The 18,663-nt window shown below is 41.8% G+C and overlaps 1 protein-coding gene across 1 annotated transcript in view; it reads left to right on the top strand.

Annotated features, from left to right (window-relative positions):
- Positions 1–18,663, top strand: part of LOC124616214 (lachesin-like) — a 954,519-nt gene that overhangs the window by 556,806 nt on the left and 379,050 nt on the right. The window contains exon 4 of the mRNA XM_047144518.1: positions 8,559–8,717. Within this exon, the coding sequence (XP_047000474.1) occupies positions 8,559–8,717 (159 nt within the window). The remainder of the gene's footprint in view (positions 1–8,558; positions 8,718–18,663) is intronic.

The following is an 18,663-nucleotide window of genomic DNA, read 5'->3' on the forward strand; positions in this document are numbered from 1 at the left end:
TTATTTATTCATGTACTTTCTACACAGATTAACATGTTGTGAAAAGGCACACTTCCATTAAAAAGAAGTTATTGGTTTTAACAAAACTTAACAATATTGTTTTCAAGTGAAGATACTCTAAGCGTGGAAGAACAATCACCAATGATTACAGCAATCAAACTGGCCGAAAAAACAGTAAAAATGAAAATGTGCCTAGTTCCTTGGTTCGACCCTGCCATAGCATAAATTTTGAATGAGAATGATCAGCTACAGTGGTAGAAGATTACCACTACAAGGAGTCACCCTCGTTATACCAATGACCTCAGAAATGGTGTAGGGAAGGCCAGAGGTTCAGGGCACCATCATGTCCTTGGGGTGGGAAACTGCCCCTAAAAGGCGGAGGAATCAGCAACTATCAACTACATGGTGACGCAACAGGCAATTGAAACCGCTTTGTTAAAGACACATAATGCGTATCCGTAGCACATGCGCCCTCTAAGTGAAACAGTGTGATGATGATATTTCCAGTGCTAAATATTTCGGGTTAGTTCTCCTTTAAGATCTGTGGAGGGGACTGCCAATGGATAGTCAGCCATGAGAAAACCTTTCAATAACTATCGGAAAGGTATGACTCGGAACATGGAATGATAGTTGTGTCACTAAATACTGTAGGGAAGTTAGTAGATCTGATAGAGGTAATGTAAAACCTCATTCTATGTATAGAAGGGATGAGTGAACTGAACTGAAAATGAGACAAGGGTTTCTGTCCTACGGATATAGGGTAATATCAGCAGCAGCATATGACAATAGAGTGCGATTCGTTATGAAGAGGAAGGAAGGCCAGAGAGGGAGTTTACATGAGCAATTGAGTGGAAGAATTTTTGTCATCAAAATCAACAGCAAAGCAATGCCAACGACAATAATTCAGGTATATGTGCTGATATCACAGACAGAAGGTGAGAAGGTACAGTGTAGGACGTCAGTGACCAGGTAACTCAGTACTTAAAGTGAGATAATAAATTAATAATCATGAGGGATTAAAACACTGTGGCAGGGGAAGGAACTACAGACCATGGTATGGCGGACTATGGACTAAGAAGTAGGACTGGTAGAGGAGATATACTGAGAGATTTCTGCAATAAACTTCAAATTTTAAAAGGGAGAACCATCTTCCGAAATCATGAGAGGAGGAGGGATACTCGGAAACGGCCTGGAGACATGGGAGGGTAACAGCAGCATCACGGTGAGACAGAGATTCAGAAATCAGATGTTGGATTTTATGGCATACGCAGGAGCAGATATACACTTTGGTCACAAGTTAATATTGATGAAGTGTAGGTCCAGACGAGTCAGTGTGGGGTGATGGTATGCATTTGAAGTTCTCTGTGGCTATACATGCTCCGTTACTGAATACCAGGCTATGCAGCTGAAGAGGGCTAGTGTAATATAGGTCACTTACAGATAAAATAAATAGGAAGTGCAGGGAAGGTACAGATAAATGGCTGCATGAATAATAGGAAGGAATCGAAAAAGAAAGTTCTGTGAAAATGAAAGGAAAGATGTAAACAGTAAGAGTAACGAAGGAATTCCGCTTTCAGACATAGAGATGAGAGCGAGTTTATGATAAGAATATACTGAATGCCTCTAGAGGGGGAGGAATTGTCTGCTGATACGACAGAAATATCCGTGTGATAGACATGCTGGACCCAGATTACAATCAGGGTTTGACAGAGATTTGGAAGACTTGAGATCAAATAAGGTAGAAAGCACAGATAACATTCCTTCCGAATTCCTGAAATAATTGGGGCGAATGACAACCAAATGGCTATTCAAGTTGATGTGTCCAATATAAGAGACTAGGGATTTAGAGTCAGAGTCTCGGAAGAATATCATCGATACAACCCGAAGATAGCGATGGCACATAAATGCGAGAGCTATCGCTGTGTCAGCTTAACATCTGTTGCACGTAAGTGACTGACCAAATAGTACGCAGAAGAATCGAGAAGAAAATGAAGGACCTCTTCCGTGATGAACAGTTTGACTTTACTACAGGTGAAGGCACCAGAGGGACGACTCTTATGTTATATTTGATAATGGAAGCAAGACTTGAGAAAATCGTCACATATTCATGGTATTTGTTTACCTATAAAATGTATTCGAAAATGTAAGGTGGTGCCAGATGTTGGAAATTCTTAGGAAAATAGTTGTAAACTGTAGGGAGTGTTAAGAACAAAGAAGTAAAAACAAGAATGGAAGACCAAGGACGAACTGCTCGAATTAAAAGGGGTGGAATACAGGGATGCCGTCTTTCCCTCTACTATTCAATTTAAATGTAAAAGGAGCAATGAGGGAAATAAAAAAGAGTTCAGAAGTGGGATTAAAATTCATGGTGAAAATATATCAAAGATAGGATTCGCTGACGACGTGACAACTCAATGAAAGCGAGGAAGAATTACATGACCTGCTGAATGGAACGAACAGTCTAATGCGCACAGCGCATGTATTAAAAGTAAACAGAACAAAGACCGAAGTAATGAGAAGTAGCAGAAATGAGATCATTGATAAATTTGACATCAAAATTAGGGAGCGCGAAATAAAGGAAACGAAGGAATTCTACTTTGGAACCAAAGTGACGTATGACGAATGAAGTAACGAGGACATAAGAACAGACTAGCAGAACCAAAATGGACATTTCTGGCCAAAAGATTGACACAGAAGAACAAGTTGTGGCAGGCCACACCAAACCAGTTAGATGACTGGCAACCCAAAACTAATAATAATGATATAAAGCTAACACATTGTGATAGACCTGAAGATTCCGTTCTTGATATCGATGAACGATATGTTAAGATACGGTGATTAGCAGTCTGTAATTGTTTGTTAATAACGATGGTGTGTTAAGAAAACATGTCATCGTTGAGCGACTGTTGGAGGATTCAGGATATCGTAGAAAGAAACAATGTTTGGTGTACCGAATGGTAGCTTACATTGAGTGAGGATAAATGTTAGTTAGTGCTATTGGTTAAGAAGAGCCCTTGTGTTATGTCGAATACAATATTAATGGTGTTTTGGTTGACTCAGCCACAACGATTAAATACCTAGTTATAACGTTGTGAAACGACATGAATGGAACGAGCACATCAGTTCAGTTGCGCACAAGCGAATTGTTGACTTCGACTGATAAGGGAAATTATGGAGAATTTATTTATTTATGTATTTGTTGCTGGATGTATTCCAATCACTGCTTCTACCAGAAGTTTTACTCGCTACAACTCGACAGTAACATGGAAGATATTTCCTCATGTCTAAACACATGTCCTTTCTCTTCTTCTTGTCAGTCTTGTACCTAAGTACCTTTAATCACCGATTGTGCAGAGAACCTCCTCATTCCCTACCTTATCAGGTCGATCTACCTGTCAACATCTTTCTGCAGCATCGTAGCTATTCTTTTCTTTTCTGGTTTCCTCACAGTGCATGATTAACTGCCGTACAATGTCGTGCTACAAACGTAGATTCTCAGAAATTTCTACTTCAAACTGAGGTCAGTGTTTGATATTGGCAGACATCTGGTGATAAATGTCCTCTTTTCCAGTTCTAGTCTTGTTTCCATCTTTATTTTTTTCCAAGTTAGCAGAATTCCATCACTTCGACTACTTCCGTGGTCACCTATTTTGATGTTAAGTTTATCACTAATCTCATTTCTACTACTTCTCATTACATTCGTTCTCCTTCGATTTACTCTCTCTGTAATGCGTTCTCGATGTGCTGTTCACTGAGCTCACAATGTCCTGTAAATCTTCGTCACTTTCACTGAGAGTATTTACATCATCATTTCATCATTAAATCTTATCGCTATTATCCTTTCAACCTGAATCTAAATGCCACTGTTTCACGTTTCCTTTATTTCCGTCATTCTTTCTTCGATGTTTACCTTGAACAGTTGAGGTGTAATACTGCATCCTTATCTTACGCCTTTTTAATCTGAGCATTTCATTTAGAATGTCATTTTCGTTGTTGCGTACTTCTTGTACATATTGTACATCATACCTTTCCCTGTAGCTTACTCGTAATTTTCTCGAAATTTCGAACATCTTACACATTTTCTACATTGTTGAACGCTTTTTTTATGTTGACAATTATTGTGAACATGTCTTCAGTTTTCTCATGTCTTGTTTCCACCATAAAAGTCAAATTTATCATCATCTATCAGTTCCTCTAATTTCCTTTCCGTTTTTCTGTATATACTTCTTGTCAGGGGCTTGGGCGTATGAGTGATAAATGTAGCGAGAGCAATAAAACAGTCGGCGTAAAGAACGTTTGTGCGACCGTCTCCCGAGTACTAAATGTATGTCTGGGATCTCTGTCAAACCTGTCGGATCGAATTAAACAAAGTCTTCCAAAGAACGGAAAACTGGTGCTATTTTCGCTACTGAGCGATTGGACTGATAAAAACCTGTAACGAGAATTTCAGGTGAGAGTAAATTGGAATCCTTGTAGGGAATAAGGTGCTCTTTTCGCATAACATTATTGGGAAAAATGTTTTCCTCAGGCAACTGTCAGCAGCGGATATATGTTTAACGAAACTCACGACATACAGCTGCCTTAGAACAATTTATTAATCTTCTACCGGATTCATCTGCCACCTGAATGAACCTTAAGAAACAGAAATGACATCAAAATCTCAATGTACAAAACGCCACGAAGGCACGGAAATACTAAACATAAGTTACGAAGTATTGGCTAACGTAAGTCACATGTCAATCATGTAGAAACATAAATTAACGCTAGTTGTCAAATTCACGAATAGTAATACAGACGAACAGTAATTTTTCCACATATGCAACCTTATCCATGCACACAGAACAGGAAACTGGACATTTGTAGACTTAGCGCAAGTAGCCAAAGTACTAAAATGTTCAAATTTGTGTGAATTCCTAAGGGACCAAACTGCTGAGGTCATAAGTCCCTAGACTTACAAACTACTTAAACTAACTTATGCTAAGAACACAAAACCCACACCCATGCCCGAAGGACGACTCGAACCACCGTCGCGAGGGGCCGCGCAATCCGTGACATGGTGCCTCAAACCGTGCGGCCACTCCGCGCTGCAGAGCCAAAGTACTTGTAGCCTCAAGGATAATACCACAAGCACAGCCAATAGAAATAAATAATGATACAAAAAGATCTAGGTTCCTAGTACATTACTAAGAAGCTATATAACCTTCGATGTAAGAAAAAACTTACCTAAATACAAGGAACACTGTGTTTAAACTCATTTGCCTAATAAGGGGTATTTCAGTGTAGTATGCAGAAGACCTATCAATAAAAGCATTTCTCTAAGCCCGTATGTGTGGCTAAAATAACATAGCACACGACGTCTGACTTGTTTCCAAACGAGACTTGCATGGAATACATTTCTAAAGAGCCATCAGTTCACAGTGTAAAAATGTGTTAAATCACAATGGAACATTAGGCAAACAGCAAATGAACTTATTAAAGTTATTCAAAAAGCAGGAGACAATCAGATACATCTGGTTTAGGTAACTAAATGTTGTACTGAGTGGGAAGAAACATGTGAGCAAAGAATGGATACCTTAAGTACTGGATTTCGTGGGAATTTTCAGCCATTTCACCTCGTTAAAACTCTAAACTAACCGACAGACTGTGTTGTGCAACGATCATGCTCGATCATGAGAAACAATCACATAAGAGATATCAACATCCACATCCATTCTCCGCAAGCCACCTGAAGGTGTGTGGCGGAGGGTACCTTGAGTACCTCTATCGGTTCTCCCTTCTATTCCAGCCTCGTATTGTTCGTGGAAAGAAAGGCTATCGGTATGCCTCTGTGTGGGCTCTAATCTCTCTGACATAATCCTCATGGTCTCTTCGCGAGATATACATAGGAGGGAGCAATATACTGCTTGACTCCTCGGTGAAGGTATGTTCTAGAAACTTCAACAATAGCCCGTACCGAGTTACTGAGCGCCTCTCTTGCAGAGTCTTCCACTGGAGTTTATCTATCATCTCCGTAACGCTTTCGCCATTACTAAATGTTCCTGCAACGAAGCGCGCTGCTCTGCGTAGGATCTTCTCTATCTCCTCTATCAATCTCATCCGGTGCGGATCCCACACCGGTGAGCAGTATACCAGCAGTGGACGAACAAGTGTACTGTAACCTACTTCCTTTGTTTTCGGACTGCGTTTCCTTAGTATTCTTCCAATGAATCTCAGTCTGGCATCTGCTTTACGAATAATTTTATATGGTCATTGCATTTTAAATCACCCCTAATGCCTACTCCCAGATAATTTATGGAATTAACTGCTTTCAGTTGCTGACCTGCTATATTGTAGCTAAATGATAAAGGAGCATTCTTTCTATGTATTCGCAGCACATTACCCTTGTCTGCATTGAGATTCAATTGCCATTCCCTGCACCATACATCAATTCGTTGCAGATCGTCCTGCATTTCAGTACAATTTTCCATTGTTACAACCTCTCGATATACTACTACAGCATCATCCGCAAAAAGCCTTAGTGAATTTCCGATGTTATCCACAAGGTCATTTATATATATCGTGAATAGCAACAGTCCTACGACACTCCCCTGCGGCACACCTGAAATCTCTCTTACTTCGGAAGACGTCTCTCCATTGAGAATGACATGCTGCGTTCTGTTACCTATGAACTCTTCAATCCAATCACACAATTGGTCTGATAGTCCATATGCTCTTACTTTGTTCATTAAACGACTGTGGGGAACACTATCAAACGCCTTGCGGAAGTCAAGAAACGCGGCATCTACCTGGGAACCCGTGTCTATGGCCCTCTGAGCCTCGTGGACGAATAGCGCGAGCTGGGTTTCACGCGATCGTCTTTTTCGAAACCCATGCTGATTCCTACAGAGCAGATTTCTAGTCTCCAGAAAAGTGATTACACTCGAACATAATACGTGTTCCAATATTCTACAACTGAACGACGTTAGAGATATAGGTCTATAGTTCTGCACATCTGTTCAACGTCCCTTCTTGAAAACGGAACGACCTGTACCCTTTACCAATCTTTTGGATCGCTACCCCCTTCTAGAGACCTAGGGTACATCGCTGCAAGAAGGCGGGCAAGCTCCTTCGCGAACTGGTGTCCCTTCTGGTCCAGCGACCTTTCCTCTTTTAAGCGATTTTAATTTTTTTTCTATCCCTCTGTCATCTATTTCGGTAAAAATACTTTGACTGCAATGACCCGTACAATCTTCACAAAGCAGTCGTGTTAAATAGTATTAATTGGTCGGTTGACTTGGGGGAATGGACCACACAGCGAGGTCATCTGTCCCATCGGATTAGGGAGGAATGGGGACGGAATTCGGCCGTGCTCTTTCAAAGGAACCATCGCAGCATTTGCCTGGAGCGATTTGGGGAAATCACGGAAAAGCTAAATCAGGATGGCTGGACGCGGGTTTGAATCGTCGTCGTCCTGAATGCGAATCCAGTGTGCTAACCACTGCGACGCCTCGCTCGTTGCCTTATACATGTAACATCTCATGTTTTACGGACGACAAGAAGAGATAATGAATCTAACCATTATGAATCTTTTATAATGGTTTCAAAATAAAATCTAACATTAAAATTATTAAGAAATACAAACGGATCGTATAAACACATGATAACAGACGAGTTTGAATAATCGCTAAGCTACCCTATTAAATAGTATCACACATAATCTCTAATTTGTCCTGGGGGTGGGGGGGGGGGGCGGGGAGGAGGGACAAAAGGGTTGCTATAACTTATGAATGTGAGCCGCATATAATATTATCGGAATAAAATGTATCTGTAACGTTATAAAAAAATACATAAAGTGTAATCCTCAAATATGTTAACGGACCAGCCTGAATAGGAACTACCACAATTGCCAGTCAGTGATGTATCACACTGATATAAGGTTATAATGCTTTAACACAAATGCTGCTGAGAGAGTTTAAACGTAGATAGATTGCTACTCGCTTTACTAAGGTTTGAAGCTCCTCTTGATGTTCTTACCTGTTTGCGATTTAAAATTCGGTTGTTTTGAAAAGCAGCCCTATGCAAATATATTTTTTTATAATTTTTGTATTTCACCAGGTTTCGACACCTATGTGTGATCTTCTGTGGGTAAAATTTTTGGTTATGTAAAGTACAACAGCATGAAATTTATATTAATTTAACTGTTCTAGGCCTAAGATTTACAATATGTGCAATTTTGCTTTGTTTTGTTTAGACGCTCACCTTAAAATTATATCGCTAAATGAACTGCATTGTTATACACACCTTTTTTGTGCTATTTTTCGTCATTTATTTGTTGTAAGATTTATTTACACCATCCATCTACCGGCTCCTGTAAAAATCAAATTCTCTGTGAGAAGACAGACTTGGACTCTTACTGAGACATACTGACACTCTTTTCCCCTTGCCCGGTTTGTAAATGAAACAAGAGAGGGAAAAAATTAGCGGTAGTAAGAAGTGCACTCTGCCATGACGTAGACGTAGATATGTGGAGTGGTGACCTCTTGGCCTGTTAGTGGTGATCGTGGCTGGTGGTGTTGCAGTGCCGCCCAACATCGACGACTCGCTGAGCAGCTCTGACGTGATCGTCCGGGAGGGCGCTGACGTCACTCTGACGTGCCACGCCAGCGGGTCGCCGCCGCCCAGCGTCAAGTGGAAGCGCGACGACGGCTCCAAGATCGCCATCAACAAGTCGCTCTCCGGTGAGGACCGCGCCCTGCCCGTGCAAACACATCCACCCCCTCTTACCATATTGCTGTAATCCCTTCGCTAGCAGTCTACCTGTTCCCCTCCACCCTGCCGCCACCCAACCTGTTACTTCTGTACTGTATCCTGATTTATTAATTCTACTACACTGCAGTGAACACATGCATATGTAGTTGAAGTAGCTAGGTAAGTAATACATATTTTCTATGAGGAAGGTTTTCGTCAGTCGTTTCACTGTCAAGTGCTACGTGGCATTACGTTCTTCCAACGCGGAGAACCATGGACCTCTCCGTTGGTGGGGAGGCTTGCGTGTCTCAGCGATACAGATAGCCGTACCCTAGGTGCAACCACAACTGAGGGGTATCTGTTGAGAGGCCAGACAAACGTGTGGTTCCTGAAGAGGGGCGGCAGCCTTTTAAGTAGTTGCAGGGGCAACGGTCTGGATGATTGACTGACCTGGCTTGTAACACTAACCAAAACGGCCTTGCTGTGCTGGTACTGCGAACGGCTGAAAGCAAGGGGAAACTACAGCCGTAATTTTTCCCGATGGCATGCAGCTTTACTGTATGATTAAATGATGATGGCATCCTCTTGGGCAAAATATTCCGGAGGTGAAATAGTCCGCCATTCGGATCTCCGGACGGGGACTACTGAAGAGGACGTCATTATCAGAAGAAAGAAAACTGGCGTTCTACGAATCGGAGTGTGGAATGTCAGACCCCTTAATCGGGCAGGTGGGTTAGAAAATTTAAAAAGGGAAATTGATAGGTTAAAGTTAGATATAGTGAGAATTAGTGAAGTTCGGTGGCAGGAGGAACAAGACATTTGGTCAGGTGAATACAGGGTTATAAATACAAAATCAAATAGGGATAATGCAGGAGTAGGTTTAATAATGAATAAAAAAATAGGAGTGCGGGTAAGCTACTACGAACAGCATAGTGAACGCATTATTGTGGCCAAGATAGACACGAAGCCTACGCCTACTACAGTAGCACTAGTTTATATGCCGACTAGCTCTTCAGACATGAAGAAATTGATGAAATGTATGATGAGACAAAAGAAATTATTCAGGTAGTGAGGGGAGACGAAAATTTAATAGTCATGGGTGACTGGAATTCAACAGTAGGAAAAGGAAGAGAATGAAACGTAGTAAGCGAATATGGATTGGGGCTAAGAAATGCAAGAGGAAGCCGCCTGGTAGAATTTTGCACAGAGCATAACTTAATCATAGCTAACACTTGGTTCAAGAATCATGAAAGAAGGTTGTATACATGGAAGAACCCGGGAGATACTAGAAGGTTTCCGATAGATTATATAATGGAAAGACAGAGATTTAGGAACCAGATTTTAACTTTTAAGACATTTCCAGGGGCAGATGTGGACTCTGACCGCAATGTATTAGTTATGAAGTGTAGATTAAAACTGAAAAAACTGCAAAAAGGTGGGAATTTAAGGAGATGGGACCTGGATAAACTGATTAAACCAGAGGTTGTACAGAGTTTCAGGGAGAGCATAAGGGAACAATTGACAGAAATGGGGGAAAGAAATACAGTAGAAGAAGTATGGGTAGCTTTGAGGAATGAAATAGTGAAGGCAGCAGAGGATCAAGTAGGTAAAAAGACGAGGGCTAGTAGAAATCCTTGGGTAACAGAAGAGATACTGAATTTAATTGATGAAAGGAGAAAATACAGAAATGCAGTAAGTGAAGCAGGCAAAAAGGAATACAAATGTCTCAAAAATGAGACCGAAAGGAAGTGCAAAATGGCTAGATAGGGATGGCTGGAGGACAAATGTAAGTATGTTGAGGCTTATCTCACGAGGGGTAAGATAGATACTGCCTACAGGAAAATGAAAGAGACCTTTGGAGAAAAAAAAAACCACTTGCATGAATATCAACAGCTCAGATGGAAACCCAGTTATATGCAAAGAAGGGAAAGCAGAATGGTGAAAGGAGTATATAGAGGGTCTATACAGGGCCGATGATCTTGAGGAAAATATTATGGACATGGAAGAGGAGGTAGAAGAAGATGAAATGGGAGATATGACACTGCGTGATGAGTTTGACAGAGCACTGAAAGACGTAAGTCGAAACAAGGCCCCGGCAGTAGACAACATTCCATTAGAGCTACTGACAGCCTTGGGAGAGCCAGTCCTGACAAAACTCTACCATCTGGTGAGCAAGATGTATGAGACAGGCGAAATTCCCTGAGACTTCAAGAATAATATAATAATTCCAATCCTAAAGAAAGTAGGTGCTGACAGATGTGAAAATTACAGAACTACCAGTTTAGTAAGTCACAGCTGCAAAATATTAACGCGAATTCTTTACAGACGAATGGAAAAACTGGTAGAAGCCGACCTCGGGGAAGATGAGTTTGCATTCCGTAGAAATGTTGGAACACGTGAGGCAATGCTGACCTTACGACGTATCTTAGAAGAAAGATTAAGGAAAGGCTAACCTACGTTTCTAGCATTTGTAGACTTAGAGAAAGCTTTTGACAATGTTGATTGGAAAACTCTCTTTCAAATTCTGAAGGTGGCAGGGGTAAAATACAGGGAGCGAAAGGCTATTTACAATTTGTACAGAAAGCGGATGGCAGTTATGAGTCGAAGAACATGAAAGGGAAGCAGTGGTTGGGAAGGGAGTTAGACAGGTTTGTAGCCTCTCCCAGATCATATTCAATCTGTATATTGAGCAAGCAGTAAAGGAAAAAAAAGAAAAGTTCGGAGTAGGTATTAAAATGCATGGAGACGAAATAAAAACTTTACGGTTCGCCGATGTCATTGTAATTCTGTCAGAGACAGCAAAGGACTTGGAAGAGCAGTTGAATGGAATGGATCGTGTCTTGAAAGGTGGGTATTAGATGAACATCAACAAAAGCAAAACAAGGATAATGGTATGTAGTCGAATTAAGTCGGGTGATGCTGAGGTAATTACACTCCGGGAAATGGAAAAAAGAACACATTTACACCGGTGTGTCAGACCCACCATACTTGCTCCGGACACTGCGAGAGGGCTGTACAAGCAATGATCACACGCACGGCACAGCGGACACACCAGGAACCGCGGTGTTGGCCGTCGAATGGCGCTAGCTGCGCAGCATTTGTGCACCGCCGCCGTCAGTGTCAGCCAGTTTGCCGTGGCATACGGAGCTCCATCGCAGTCTTTAACACTGGTAGCATGCCGCGACAGCGTGGACGTGAACCGTATGTGCAGTTGACGGACTTTGAGCGAGGGCGTATAGGGGGCATGCGGGAGGCCGGGTGGACGTACCGCCGAATTGCTCAACACGTGGGGCGTGAGGTCTCCACAGTACATCGATGTAGTCGACAGTGGTCGGCGGAAGGTGCACGTGCCCGTCGACCTGGGACCGGACCGCAGCGACTCACGGATGCACGCCAAGACCGTAGGATCCTACGCAGTGCCGTAGGGGACCGCACCGCCACTGCCCAGCAAATTAGGGACACTGTTGCTCCTGGGGTATCGGCGAGGACCATTCGCAACCGTCTCCATGAAGCTGGGCTACGGTCCCGCACACCGTTAGGCCGTCTTCCGCTCACGCCCCAACATCGTGCAGCCCGCCTCCAGTGGTGTCGCGACAGGCGTGAATGGAGGGACGAATGGAGACGTGTCGTCTTCAGCGATGAGAGTCGCTTCTGCCTTGGTGCCAATGATGGTCGTATGCGTGTTTGGCGTTGTGCAGGTGAGCGCCACAATCAGTACTGCATACGACCGAGGCACACAGGGCCAACACCCGGCATCATGGTGTGGGGAGCGATCTCCTACACTGGCCGTACACCACTGGTGATCGTCGAGGGGACACTGAATAGTGCACGGTACATGCAAACCGTCATCGGACCCATCGTTCTACCATTCCGAGACCGGCAAGGGAACTTGCTGTTCCAACAGGACAATGCACGTCCGCATGTATCCCGTGCCACCCAACGTGCTCTAGAAGGTGTAAGTCAACTACCCTGGCCAGCAAGATCTCCGGATCTGTCCCCCATTGAGCATGTTTGGGACTGGATGAAGCGTCGTCTCACGCGGTCTGCACGTCCAGCACGAACGCTGGTCCAACTGAGGCGCCAGGTGTAAATGGCATGGCAAGCCGTTCCACAGGACTACATCCAGCATCTCTACGATCGTCTCCATGGGAGAATAGCAGCCTGCATTGCTGCGAAAGGTGGATATACACTGTACTAGTGCCGACATTGTGCATGCTCTGTTGCCTGTGTCTATGTGCCTGTGGTTCTGTCAGTGTGATCATGTGATGTATCTGACCCCAGGAATGTGTCAATAAAGTTTCCCCTTCCTGGGACAATGAATTCACGGTGTTCTTATTTCAATTTCCAGGAGTGTAGATTAGGAAATGAGACACTTAAAAGTAGTATAGGAGTTTTGCTATTTGGGGAGTAAAATAACTGATGATGGTCGAAGTAGAAAGGATATAAAATGTAGACTGGCAATGGAAGGGAAAGCGTTTCTGAAGAAGAGAAATTTGTTATCATCGAGTATAGATTTAAGAGTTTGGAAGTCGTTTCTGAAAGTACTTGTATGGAGTGTAGCCATGTATGGAAGTGAAACATGGACGGTAAATAGTTTAGACATGAAGAGAATAGAGGCTTTCGAAATGTGGTGCTACAGAAGAACGCTGAAGATTATACGGGTAGATCACATAACTGATGAGGAGGTACAGAATGGAATTGGGGAGAAGAGGAGTTTGTGGCAGAACTTGACCAGAAAAAGGGATCGGTTGGTAGTACATGTTCTGAGACATCAAGGGATCATCAATTTAGTACTGGAGGGCAGCGTGGAGGGTAAAAATCGTAGAGGGAGGCCAAGAGATGAATACACTAAGCAGATTCAGAACGATGTAGGCTGCAGCACGTACTGGAAGATGATGACGCTTGCACAGGATAGAGTATCGTGGAGAGCTGCATCAAACCAGTCTCAGGACTGAAGACCACAACAACAACAACAAGATTCTAACACCTGCATTTAGGCAGGTGCTTGTATATCTGCATCACTCATATCCAGAACAATGATTAGGTCACAACTTGCGTGGTCGCTTGCTTTTTATTTTATTTATTTACATATCTAGCTCCGTAGGACCAAATTGAGGAGCAAATATCCAACATCACGGAACGTATCAGTACATGAAATCACAACGTAAAGTAACACCTAACATAAAATGTTTATGAACCCAAACAAAGTTAAGCCATAAGTTTAATAAAACGCAATCAACAATATAACATAGGAATCAGCTTAATTTTTCAATGAATTCGTTGACGGAATGGAAACAAGGACCCATGAGGAAACCCTTCAGCTTCGATTTGAAAGCGAGTGGATATTACTAAGATTTTTTAATTCTTGTAGTAGCTTACTGAAATTGGGTGCAGTAGTACGCTCACACCTTTCTGCACAAGAGTCAAGGAAGTCCGATCCAAATGCAGATTGGACTTCTCCCTATTATTAACTGACTGAAAGCTGCTAATTCTTGGGAATATGCTGATATTCTTAACAAGAAATGACAGTCATATTATATATATATAAGTGGTGTAAGGTCACGAACCCCTTGACGACCCCTGTTCAATAGCCTCTCAAAAAGAAATATATATATAGATTTGAGAGGCTATTGAACAGGGGTCGTCAAGGGGTTCGTGACCTTACACCACTTATTGCCCTTTTCTTAGTCAAAACTACCCTTTGAGAATGGGAAGAGTTACCCCAAAATATAAGACCATGCGACATAAGCGAATGAAAATAAGCTTAAGCTTACTTCAGATTTCGTTCTAATAGTGAAAAAAGCTGCATTAAGTCTGTGAACAAGGTCTTGAACGTAGGCTTTCCACGACAGTTCACCATCTACCTTAACACCTAGAAATTTGAATTGTTCAGTTTCACTTATCATATGCCAATTCTGTGAAATTAAAAAGTCGGGTTTTGTTGAATTTTGTGTTACAAACTGTAAAAACGAAGTCTTACTGTGATTTAGCGTTTAGATACGTATAATATCCGCGTTTAGCTTAAGAAATACGCCACTGATTCTTTGTTAATACATGGCCAGCATGGCCGCGGAAAAACTCGTTCTTGAGGAATACGACGGGCTCTTTAGTCACACGAGGTAGTGAGTGTTGCCGATAGGACATCTCTAGTTGGTTCCATATCTGTAGATTTCCAGAAGGCTTTTGGCACAGTTCTTCACCAGCAGCTTCTAATTAAATTGCGTGCCTATGGACAATCGTCTCAGCTGTATGAGGCGGTTCGTCATTTCCGGTTATTAAGGTCACGGTTCGTAGTAAGCGGCGGGAGGTACAATCGTCATACCGAAGTGATATTTGGGATCCTCGAAAAAGAGTTACAGGACCTCTGGTGTTCCTAATACACACAAACAATTTACAAGAATTCTGAGCAGCCGTCTAAGATTGTTTGAATGTGATGCTGTTGCTTAGTATCTTATCAAATCACCACAAGGCAAAAACTACTTCCAAAATTATTTAGACAAGATATCTTCAAGGTGTGAAAGGAGTCAATTGACCATAAACAATAAAAGTTGCAGCCCCTCCATATGAATACTAAACAAATTGAGTTTAGCTTTGGTTACATGATGAGTTGTGCTAACTTAAAGACTACGGATTCTACTAAGTATGCAGAGACTACAATTACAAACAACTAAATATCGAACTACCACATAGAAATACTATGAGACTATAGATGTGGACTCGTACTGACACATACCTTGGGGAAGACGAATCTCAGACTGCTTTAGAAGGATAACCATGTGTTTTATAGAGCGTAGACGAACCCTAAACACCTGTGTTACCTAAATCCAGAGGCAGGGCTGACAAATACACTCAGAGACATTTGCTGCGAAGTCTCAAAACCATTACGTTGGTCACCACCGCATTTGAAAATGTCAGACAGCTCTGGATTTTAGAATGTTTCGGTACCATTGTGCCTTGTATTGGCGATGTTTCTCCTCTTAATATCAGCCAAATCACTAGTGATTTGTTTTCAATGTTGGAAAAACACCCTCTGCGGTCCAGAAAGTACAATACCATTCTGCTTGTCTGTTATTGACAGTACAGCAGTTAGCAGATGTAACATATCTGCTGAAGAGACTGGCTACACTATGTTTGTCCGTTCTCTTCAGAAGTATAGCTGCGTGGTTGGGGATCATTGCTAAGTAGGACTGATGGAGAGCGTCTACATTGTACAAAGAAGGACAGGTCGTTTTGTATAATCGCGAAACAGGGGACGCAGCGCCTCGGATATGATAAGCGAACTGGTGAATCTGTCACCTAAACAACGGCGTTTTGCTTTGAATAGAATTTTTTTTACGTAGTTTCGACAACGAACTGTCTCCTCTGAATACGACAATAAGTTGTTGACTCCCACCTACACGGAGAGAAACGATCATCGTAATAAAATAAGAAAAACAAGATCACTCGCGTTAAATGCGAATTACAGAGGAAAGTAGATGATTTAAGTGAATTGGTTCCGAAAACGTCAAACGCGCGAATCCATGAACTGAGCTGGGAAAACGGAGGGGACGTCCAAATTAATTTAGTAGAAGCTGAGGGACTGGTGAAACTACGTGCATTTTTTTTACAAAATAATACTCAAAGCTGTGTTTATTGATTACCAAACAAACTAGTGCTGCCACTTTATAATAAACCACCTGCGACGTAATTAACTGAGGGCATGTATTTGATTTGTGAAATGTACATGATGTGTTGCTCTCAGGAAGACAACGTTTGCATAGACATGAAAAATTTCTGCGTTCACATTTGAGTAATTTTTGACATTGTCTGGTAATAAAATCGCCCTTATAAGGCACAATGGTGCTGGAACATTCTAAAATCCAGACCTGTCTGACATTTTCAATTGTGGTGGTGAACGTAATGGTTTTGAGATTTCGGAACAAATGGCTCTGAGTGTATTTGTTACTAGTTCATGTTCAGGATTCCTTCTGACATGCGCACAGGAACAGTGGGGAAAATTACGGGTTCTATTCGAGAAGGTCCCAATATCATTTTCCACATGTAGGAAGGGTGGTGGGATGGTGGAGTGTGCGGGGGGGGGGGGGGGGGGGGATGTATTCCCCTGCCCGTCACTAGTTACCTCCTTTATATGAGCAATTTATTTTTGTTTCCAGTTTTGCAAGAGTTATTCCAATTATTTTCCCCTACACTGTTAATGAGTTTAGTTACTTTTCAGTACCATCTTTGCCGGGTAATTGTTCATAATGTGCATCACGAAGTGGTAAAGTAATACCTCAGTCCACAACTTCCAAGATGCATTATACTGAAGCACTGTGTGTAACTAAAATTATTTGAAATGCAGAAATTATGTAGAAAAATTTTTGACTTGCTGATGTCACCAGCAAGTGAACCAAGAAGAAAAACGCAGCAGTAAAGTAGTAGTTAGGCAGTTAGTCAGTCAGTGCCATTTTCTGTTTGCGATGTTATGGTATGTTGTAATAACCCTTAACATAACCATATGTTACGTACTGCGCATGAATAGGCAGGGAGACAGATATGGTACGATTACGCCATTCCAGAACAAGCACTGGAGGGAGTCACATACATTAAATATGAAGTAGTATATGTACGAAGCGGTTTTGAGTGAAACGGCCAGGTAAAAGTAATCGCAGGTAAGGGAGTTGTCAAACTACGATTCATTGTTAGAATCTTCAGGAAATGCAGTCCACACTCATGTGAGGTGAACATTGCTCGTCAGACTCCGATTCGTACCAGATAGGATCAAAACAAGAAATAGAGGAAAGCCAAAAAAGGACGGTGTGTTTGTTACGGGTTCATTTAGTAAGCGCGGGAGTGTCACGAAGACGCTCCGGCAGCTCCAGCGACACACGCTACAAGAGAGGCTTTCTGCATCGCGGCGTGGTTTTCTGGTAAAGTTCCAAAAGGGTACGTTTCTGGAAGAGCCAGCCAATACATTGCTTCCTCCTGTGTATATCTTCCGGAAAGGCCTTGTAAATAAAATTAGATTTCAGCTTACAAAGAGGCTTAACAGGAACTGCTCTTCCGCAGATTATTGACGACTGGAAAAGGAAAGGGGGGTAGTGACAGAAGTCAGTAAGTACCATCTGCTACACACCCCAAGGTGGCTTGCGGAGTATACATATAAATGTTGCTGTAGAATGTATTAACAGAATCTGAAGATAATTATCCACAAATTACCTGCAAATATTAACCTCGTTCCAAGTAATGTAATAATCTCTGAAGCTGATAAGAAAAAATGTACCTAAGCTGATTCCAAAAACAAGGCAGTTTCCAAACTTCAGAAACCACTTATTGAGGAAAGCCTAAAGAAAAAGTGTATACTGTTACATGAGAGGAAGATACTGCTACTTCTTAGAGTTGCAATAAAACGATTTTAGGAACATATATTTTCAAAAAAAGCACTTCTTTTCACATTTCATTTGCTAATGTGGTTGGTTAAGTGCGAAAGTAAAAAACTGGGAGTTCTAAACTCAGCCAGGTCTTAAACCTGCAGAAATAAAAAAATCTCAGCATTAATTTTTTTTCACATACTAAATAATCTTAAACATTTTGAAATAAAAGGAGTCGTAAGTTAAGAAACTATCATCCGTAGCAAAACGCCAACATTTTACGTATCGAACAAATGTCCAATGAAACAGTCATGTGGAAGGAACACAAGATTGCAGTGTTACACCAAAAAATTTAACAACGTATCATATTCTTACGAGACGCAGGATGTGAAAATCGGTTGTATCGGTACAAATCAGATCAATAATTTTAGACCTGATTTTGGACTATTTATTATATTTTTGTTCGCTCATTTCGAACAGGTGTTGATGTTTTCTTTGTTTTTGTATCGTTGCATAGTAGCCTTTCTTCGCAGAACTTGCCTTTCATAGAGTTGTAAGTTAAGGATTCATATGATTTTTCTGATAA

Source organism: Schistocerca americana, chromosome 5, assembly GCF_021461395.2.
Source record: "Schistocerca americana isolate TAMUIC-IGC-003095 chromosome 5, iqSchAmer2.1, whole genome shotgun sequence".
Taxonomy (NCBI): Eukaryota; Metazoa; Arthropoda; class Insecta; order Orthoptera; family Acrididae; genus Schistocerca; species Schistocerca americana.